The 9,410-nt window shown below is 45.5% G+C and overlaps 1 protein-coding gene across 1 annotated transcript; it reads right to left on the bottom strand.

The window, feature by feature from the left end:
• Positions 1–338: 338 nt before the first annotated feature.
• On the bottom strand, positions 339–809 carry SCP2D1 (SCP2 sterol binding domain containing 1; the record flags this gene model as incomplete). Its single annotated transcript, XM_082670287.1, has 1 exon — positions 339–809. One exon carries the CDS (start codon positions 807–809, stop codon positions 339–341), a length of 471 nt encoding a protein of 156 aa, XP_082526413.1.
• Positions 810–9,410: the final 8,601 nt, after the last annotated feature.

Below are 9,410 nucleotides of genomic sequence, written 5' to 3'. Positions count from 1 at the left end.
AAAAGTCCCAGGAACTCAATCACTGGAGCATTTAAATCCAACCGTCAAAACCACCCATTTCTCTACCTGGGGCTTTCACCCTAGCATATTACGACATAAATGAACCTAAGGAAAGAAAAAGACAAAGATTTTAGGTGATACACTCCAACACTCTTTACTGCTCTAGAACCCTCGCTCCAAATTTACACATCAGCAGAAAAATTCATTAAACTTGAATAGGAAGAATTGGAGAAAAAATATGGAATACTTTTTGCTTTAATCTTCAGCTGAAGCATGATTTCCGCTCAACATTATAATCAGAGGGAAGTGCTGGTCATTTCCTTGGTATTTTTGCAGGCTCAGTACTTAGCCCAGTCTTTGAAAACCCTCTCCAGCTTCTGGCCAAGCAGAACTTTGCCGCTCACTTTGAACTTGCCAGCAAGGAAAGCCTTCTGAGGGTTCATTTTGCCGAAAACCAGCTCCATAAAGACAGGCTCCGGGATTGTGAAGACAGTGTCTGCTGGGAGCCTAGCGGGTCCTGGATACATGTTCCCAGAGCCATTCTTCAGATCAATGGTCCACTTCAGAATGGTCTTCCCATCCTTGGTGATGTCCAGCTGAAAGATGGCATTGACTTTCTTTACCAGTTGGGCCCCCACTTCTTTGATGTGATGACTGATGTCCTCAAACACCGGGAAGCTCTGGAATTCTGACAGCACTACAGGGTGTGGCACAGTGAGTTCCTGAGCTGGACCCAATTCCTTGAGCTGGCTTGCCGGAGGCCCATCCCCTGCTTTGATCTTGAGTTGACGGTCGATTCTCTTCCACATCTTACTGTGCTGGTCCTCTTGACCTTGCCAACTGGTTTGTGAGCAGCTGTAGCCAGATTAATATCCACAAGTTCATATTGTGACATAAAAGGAGCGGCCAAGTGGGGAATGAGACTGGTTTGTGTGCCGCAGTCTTATTGGCCAAACAGATGCTAAAATGTGACATGGGGTGAGGGCTCAGACAGGTCATTGTGAGGCAGATCCACACCACCACCCCCCAAACCACAAGGTCCCACAAGCCCAGCCCAGAGAGGTCTGGACCCCATGTTGGGAATAAGAGAAACTGGCCCCAGAAGGTTCTTTGGTGACATGAGCTCTGTCTTTTCAACTCTTTTTTTTATTTAATAAATTTATTTTATTTATTTATTATTTATTTATTTATTTTTGGCTGCATTGGGTCTTCATTGCTGCCCACGGGCTTCTACTCTTTGTTGCAGTGCGTGGGCTTCTCACTTCGGTGGCTTCTCTTGTTGCGGAGCATGGGCTCTAAGCGCACAGGCTTCAGTAGTTGTGGCACACGAGCTCAGCAGTTGTGGCTCGCAGGCTCAGTAGTTGTGGTGCACGGGCTTAGTCGCTCTGTGGCATGTGGAATCTTCCTGGACCAGGGCTCAAACCCGTGTCCCCTGCATTGGCAGGCGGATTCATAACCACTGCACCACCAGGGAAGTCCTCACCTCTGTCTTTTCTCTCAACTGAGAGAGCAGTTATTCTGATTCCTTCAAAAGTAGATGATCCTTAAGGCACGCTTCGCCTACCCAGGGGTGGAGTGGGAAATGCTGTTAGAATAAAACAGCTGTTTGGAGGAGGAATCAGCACCAGGGCCTGCATCAGGAAGCTTCCAGAAGCACAGTGAAAAGGAAAAAAAAAGAAACAAATATCCCTAAGATCAGCAGAAGAAGCTGCTGGTCTCACATGATGACCGCACACACTAACAGCCCTCACTGAGCTGGCACTGTTCTAAGCACTGTACATGTATTAACACACTTAATCCTCCTTATAATCCTCTGAGGTGGGTACTAAGTTTAATCCTCCTTTTACAGATGAGGAAACGGAGGCAAGGAGAAATGAAGTGACTTTCCAAAGTCACACAACTAGTCAGTAGGGCACCCAGGTTTAAACAGAAGTAGAATGACTGCAGAACCCACTTTTTGTCTGCCTGATGTTTTCTAATGATTAGGTTGAGGAGTGTGGGCAGGAATACCACAGAAGTGATCTTGTGCCTTCTCAGTGCATCATGTAAGGGGGTACATGGTGCCAATGTGTCCCACCTCTGGTGATGCTGATGACGCTGACCTTGATCCCTTGGTTAAGGTGGTGTCCACTGGGTCTCTCTCTGCAGAGTTACTGCTTCTCCCTTTGTAATGAATAAGTATTTTGCAGGAAGATATTTTGAGACTTTGCACATATCCTGTTTCATATCATACTCCAGCCTACTTCTGCTTGCATCCATCTGTGGCCCATCAGTGTGATGTGTGCTAAGTGGTCATTTTCTATGCCCATCACTCCCTTTATTTTTTTTTAATGTATTTTTTGGGCTGCATTGGGTCTTCGTGGCTGCACGCGGGCTTTCTCTAGTTGCAGTGAGCAGGGGCTACTCTTTGTTGAGGTGTGCGGGCTTCTCACTGCGGTGGCTTCTCTTGCTGTGGAGCACGGGCTCTAGGCGCGTGGGCTTCAGTAGTTGTGGCAAGTGGGCTCAGTAGTTGTGGCTCGCGGGCTCTAGAGCGGCAGGCTCGGTAGTTTTGGTGCTCAGGCTTAGTTGCTCCGCGGCATGAGGGATCTTCCCGGCCCAGGGATCGAACCCGTGTCCCCTGCATTGGCAGGCGGATTCTTAACCACTGCACCACCAGGGAAGTGCTGTTAGGGTTTTTAAAACTCAAACTGGTTCTCTCCGCTGCCCTCTCTCCCTCGCAAGCCTCACTCTGCCTGGCAGAAGGGGTGCTCCCTCTGTCAGTACACATAAACAAACAAAGACTCCACTTTAATGCTTAGCTTTGTGACCTGTAACAAAGAGAATATTTAACGTTGCAGGTGTCAAAACAGACTAGCTTGAGTTGATAACCTAGACAATAATAACTCATTTTTCCCAGAGGGTACAGAGTGAGAGGCTGTCAGAATCAAATAGTCAGTAGAAACTAGAAGTTTAGACCAAAGAGATTCTGTAAATAAGAAAGTTGAACACAAGCATTGAGACCAGCACCGCCCAAAAGAATTTTCTGAGATAATGAAAATGTTCAGGGTCTGGGTTGTTCAAAGCGGTAGCTGTTGAGACTCACATATGGCTCGCACGACTGAGGAGCTGAGTTAAGTTTACTTAGCTCTAATTAATTTAAATTTAGGTAGTCACATGCGATTACCCATCAGCATCCTGGGAAGCAACCCCAGCATCATCCTAACCGTTGTAAAGAAGTTACATGGTCATCTAGGGGATGCTACTCCATCTTTAACCACTGAATTACACCAAACTCATACGAAAATCCCTTCCCAAAACCCCCAATAACTCACTTGAGACTGTTACCTATATGGAACAGAGACGAGCTCCCATTGGTGGGATCTGGTTCAGGCGGGCGCCCCATTTTTGGACAAGGCTAAAGGCCTAAAGACGCACATACGTCCTTAAAATGGTCCAGTAACATTTATCTTTAAATAGGACACAAGCATGCCTAAGTGGGTGATTATTGGGTAACTTCTGAGTGAAAGTGTATAAGGTATGACTGCCTGTAAAGCCAACATGTGTAACTCCTTCCGACAGCCCATTCAGCTGTCCCTGATGGATAAAAGGTGTCTTTGTTATCAATTGCTGTGATAACGCTGCAGAACCACCCCCAAACTCAATGGCTTAAAACGATAAGCATTTATTGAGCTCATGATTTAATGGACCAGCAACTTAGGATGGGTTCAGAGCTGTAGAGAAAGCATCAACTTTCTCTGACACTACCTAAATAATCGTGAACAGAATGTTGGTGGAAATATGGGCGGTAAAGGCCATTCTAATGAGGTCTCAGACAGAAATGAGGAACACATTATTGGAAACCAGAGGAAGGACCATCCTTGTTATAAAATGGCAAAGAACTTGGCTGAACTGTGGCCATGTTCTAGTGTTCTATGGAAGGTAGAACTCGCCAGTAATGAAATTGGATATTTAGCTGACGTGATCTCTAAGCACAGTGTGGAAGGTGAGGCTTGGCTCCTCCTGACTGACTGTAGCAAAATGTGAGAAGGCAGGAACGACTTCAAGACAGAATTGATAAGCAAAAAGGAAGCAGAGCTTAAAGATTTGGCTAAGAAAAGCAAGGGAAGGGTGATCCTAAAGGCAATTCAGAGACCAAGGCTGCCTCCTTGGTTTCAAAAAGGGGGTGAATGCCTTGTTTTCAACAGGCCAGATGGCATCTGCCCAAAGTAGTGGGGGTGGGATCGTCTAGCACAGCCCTGGGGGTGAGATCCCTGCCTCTGAGAGCTATGGAGACAGCACCTCTGCCCCAGCGGATCTGGGACTATTACCCAGTCAACCTGAAGGGCAGAGCATGGAGCCAAAGAGAGCATTGTACTCCAGACTTAAGATCCCATAGTTTGCCTTGCCAGGTTTTGGATTTGCTTGGGACCCATACCCCCTTCCTTCTTCCCCCTATTTCTCACTTTTGCAATGAAAGTGTCTATCCTATGCCAGTTCCATTGTTGTGTTTTGGAAACACATAACTTGTTTGGCTTGACAGGTTCACAGCTGGTGAGGGATTCTGCCTCAGAATGAACCATATCTTGAGCATCACTCATATCTGATTTAGATGATATTTAGATATAATTTTGACTTTAGAGTTTAGAGTTGATGCTGGAACAAGTTAAGATTTGGAGGGGTCGGGGAATGGAATGAATGTATTTTACATGCAAAAAGAACATGAATTTCGGGGGATCGGGGCAGAATGTTATGGGTTAAATGTTTGTACAACCCCCAAATTCACATGCTAAAACCCTAACCTCACCATGTGATGGTCCTAGGAAGTGGGAGGTAATTAGGATTGGATTAGGTCATGAGGGTGGGGCCCTCATGAGTGTGATTAGTGCCCTGAGTCACAGGAGACCTTGCTTCCCCTCTCTGCTCTCTAACATGAGGATACAATGAGACGTCCACAGCCTGCAACATGTAATGGGGCTCTCCCAAGAGGCTGGCACCCTGATCTGGGGCTTCCAGCCTCCAGAACTGTGAGAAGTAAATTTCTGTTGTTTATAAGCTATCCAGTCCACGGTATTTTTATTATAGCAGCCCAAGCTAAGACAGGTGTAGACAGAGGAAAGGGCAAAGATCAATAATGATATTAATAAACTACACCCACAGGAAGACAGTGCCAAGCCCTGGAAGCCTTTCCTTCTGGAAAAAAAGTGACTGAACTACACCAAACTCATGCACAAATATATTTTTAAAGTCCCAGTAACTTAGACTTTTAAATATATAGAACAGAGATCACCCCTTTCTTACACTCCCAAAAGGCATCACTGGCCAATGTAAGGGCTTCTTATTTTAAGACACAGCTAAAGGTCCAAAGACAGGCAAATACTTAAAATAAAACAGTTATACGTATCTTTCCATATGCCATATGTATGTCCAAGTGGTAACTTTTTTTTAATTAGATAAAATGTGTAAGTTATGCCTGCCCATAAATTAATAAAACTGATTTGAACAAACAAAAACACAAAGTTTCTACGAAAAGCAGTGCACTTTTCCAATGATGTTGACATTATTCAGAACATTTTTCAGAATACCTCTTTTATAAACACTGTCAGAAACAAAAGGCGTGTTCTTTTACTGTCCTACACCATCTAGAATGCTTTCAGCTACAAGCACCAAAAACAGCCACAACTCAACGGGCTTCAACAGTAAAAGGAATTATCTCCCATTAAAGAAGTCCTAAGGCAGGGCTAGAGGGACGGACCACCAGACAGGCTCAGGACCGGGGTTTCCCAGGACACAGGACCTTCAGTGCTAAATCCGGCAAGTCCCAGGCAAGCGGGAGGCGTTGGCTACTCCAGGGTTGGTTCCTTGAGCAGCTCAATGAGTCTTCAAGGACCCAGGGTCCTTCCTTCCATCATCCTGCTGCACGTTCTTCTAAGGCCAGTGACCCTTGTGGCGGCAACACTTTGGGGCTACATTCAGTAGAAGAACAAAGAGAGCCATTTTCTCCTACACTTCTCTCTGTACCGGAAGGGCATATTCTCCCCAAGTCCTTTGGCGACTTTGCCCCCATCTCACTGGCTAGGACGGTGTTCCTTACACTTACCAGGATCAGCTTAGGTCTGTGGCTAGAAAATATCACCGGCCAGATCAGTAAACCAAGGATGTCGTGGCCATCAAGCCCTCAGCCACTACAGCCAACTCTGACGGTGCACCCTGAAGGGATTCAGGATGGAGAAAAGCAGGATAACCACCCTAGAGAGCTGAGGTGCATATCAAAGGAATGATCTCAGGATCTGCCCATACAAAGGAAAGCAACTAAATTCCTTAACTTGAGGTGTCAGGTTTTCTTTAATGAACAGTAACCTTTTGATGTTCCACTACCTGGTTTTATTGGGGTTTTTTGTTGTTGTTGCAAAACTCCTATATATGCTGGCTGCTCCCTCACCTCTTCAGAACAGTCCCCAGAGCCATCTGAGAGGCTATCTTCCAGGCTTAAGTCCTCAGTTTTGTCCACCAGATAAAACATAATCCTCGCTTTTAGGTTGTGCATTTTTTTTCAGTGGACAGGTTCACCAAGTCACCTTTGAGGCAGGACTCAATCAGCTTTCCCTAACCTCCTGGCTGCGTGGAGGAGCGTGGAACCCAATCGGCGTGTTGGGAAGGAAAAGGGAGAACCAAGAGTGAACACTGCGCATCCTCTGAGGAGGGTGTCTCCACTCAGGAGACCACCGAGGGGCAGGGGTAAGAATGGCACAGATCACGGACCTGTTAGAGGGATGTGACCTTCCCCACGTTGGGTAGGGAGCTGGCTACACTGGGGCCGAGTCTGAGGGCAGCGCGGCGGCAGCCCGTCCCAGACACTGGGGAAGTGGTCAGTGGCAGAGGAAGCCCTTGCCCACCAGGCAAGCCAGCCGGACCCGGGATGCTCCCTCGAGCTCAACGGCACCCGACCCGCGCCCACCTTTTTCCAGTAGAAAGACACACATGTTGCATCACTTTTGTCTCCCAAGGCTCCCACGAGGTCAGTGCCCACGCTAACCCCAGAAGTCTGCAGGGAGGGGAATTCTGGGAAATGTAGTTCCAGCTGCACTAATTTGTCCAAGAGCAAAGCCGGAACCGTGCAGTGTGCTTTGATTTTTAGAAACAGCCTAGTTAAAATCTCAAGCTAAGTCTAAGGGATAAAGTGGTCCAATAAGCTGAGCACTGGCATTTAGTTATTGTGGAGGAAATGCCGCTTTATTCTTATTTTCTTTCCTTTTTCCCCACTCACTGTTATGGACTGTGGCCACCCCACCAGAGCAGAGGAAAGTAAAAAGACAACTCCCACTAATGCACAGCTTGGACTGGATGTGAGATCTGTGAAGGATAAACTGCTGACGACCCCCTGGAAAAAAGTCAGATGCAATTAATCGTAAGAGCTGGGTCAGCCCCTAAGTTTTCCTGAACTCAGTAAGTCAAAAACACTGTGCCTATGGGACAAATCTTCGTAAATTCTCTCGGCAGTTTTGAAAGATTTATCAATGCTAAACTGGGGGGGGGGGGGGGTGAAAACCAAAGAACAAGATCTCTGACAGACAAGCATGAGTGATGCCTGTTTTGGAAGGATGTTTTGTACAAGTCTTCAACAGTGGTTACCACAACTGTATACACGTAACAGAAGCCCAAATGTAAAGAGAGTCTGCAAAGATCTTGTAATTATTCATTTAAAAATGAGGACCTGATTGGGACATCCCTGGTGGTCCAATGGTTAGGAATCTGCCTTCCAATGCAAGAGACATGGGTTTGATCCCTTGTCAGGGAAATAAGATCCCACATGCCATGGGGCAACTAAGCCTGCACGCTGCAACTACTGAGCACATACACTCTGGAGTCCACACCACAACTAGAGAGAAGCCTGTGCAATGCAACGAAGATCCCACATGCCACAACTAAGACATGACACAGCCAAAAACTAAAATAAATAAATATTTTTAAAAAACAAATGAGGACCTGGGACTTCCCTGGTGGTCCAGTGGGTAAGACTCCACACTTCCAATGCAGGGGTCCAGATTCGATCCCTGGTCAGGGAACTAGATCCCACATGCATGCTGCAACTAAGAGTTCACGTGCTGCAACTAAGAGTCCACATGCTGCAACTAAGAAGTCCACATGCAGCAGCTAAAAAGTCCATATGCTGCAACTAACAGTCCTCAGGCCCCAACTAAAGATCCCACACATGGCAAGGAAGATCTCACGTGCTCAACTAAGACCCGGAGCAGCCTAAATAAATAAATATTTTTTTAAAAAAAATGAGGACCTTTACTGATAGACACAACAGGAATGAATATAAAAGATGTTATGCCAGTACCTCCCATCAGGAAGCTTGCACAAACCCCTTAGATAGCCTCATCCACCAGAGGGCAGACAGCAGAAGCAAGAAGAACTACAATCCTGCAGCCTGTGGAACAAAAACCACATTCACAGAAAGATAGACAAAATGAAAAGGCAGAGGACTATGTACCAGATGAAGGAACAAGATAAACCCACAGAAAAATTACTAAATGGAGATAGGCAACCTTCCAGAAAAAGAATTCAGAATACTGATAGTGAGGATGATCTAGGACCTCAGGAAAAAGAATTGAGGCAAAGATTGAGAAGATGCAAGAAATGTCTAACAAAGACCTAGAAGAATTAAAGAACAAACACCTAGGAGAATTAAAGAACCAACAAACATAGATGAACAATACAATAACTGAAATGAAAAATACACTACAAGAAATCAATAGCAGAATAACTGAGGCAGAAGAACGGATAAGTGACCTGGAAGACAGAATGGTGGAATTCACTGCCGCAGAACAGAATAAAGAAAAAAGAATGAAAAGAAATGAAGACAGCCTAAGAGACCTCTGGGACAACATTAAATGCACCAACATTTGCATTATAGGGGTCCCAGAAGGAGAAGAGAGAGAGAAAGGACCCGAGAAAATATTTGAAGAGATTATAGTCGAAAACTTCCCTAACATGGGAAAGGAACTAGCCACCCAAGTCCAGGAAGTGCAGGGAGTCTCAGGCAGGATAAACGCAAAAAGAAACACGCCAAGACACATAGTAATCAAATTGACAAAAATTAAAGACAAAGAAAAATTATTAAAAGCAACAAGGGAAAAATGAAAAATAACATACAAGGGAACTCCAATAAGGCTAACAACTGATTTCTCAGCAGAAACTCTACAAGCCAGAAGGGAGTGGCCCAATATACCTAAAATGATAAAAGGGAGGAACCTACAACCAAGTTTACTCTACCTGGCAAGGATCTCATTCAAATTCGATGGAGAAATCAAAAGCTTTACAGACAAGCAAAAGCTAAGAGAATTCAGCACCACCAAACCAGCTCTACAACAAATGCTAAAGGAACATCTCTAAGTGGGAAACACAAGAGAAGAAAAGGACCTACAAAA

Source organism: Grampus griseus (genome assembly GCF_964374135.1).
Source record: "Grampus griseus genome assembly, chromosome: 14".
NCBI classification, from domain to species: domain Eukaryota; kingdom Metazoa; phylum Chordata; class Mammalia; order Artiodactyla; family Delphinidae; genus Grampus; species Grampus griseus.
The sequence above is the reverse complement of the archived record's forward strand: the minus strand, read 5'-3'. Positions and strand labels throughout refer to the sequence as shown.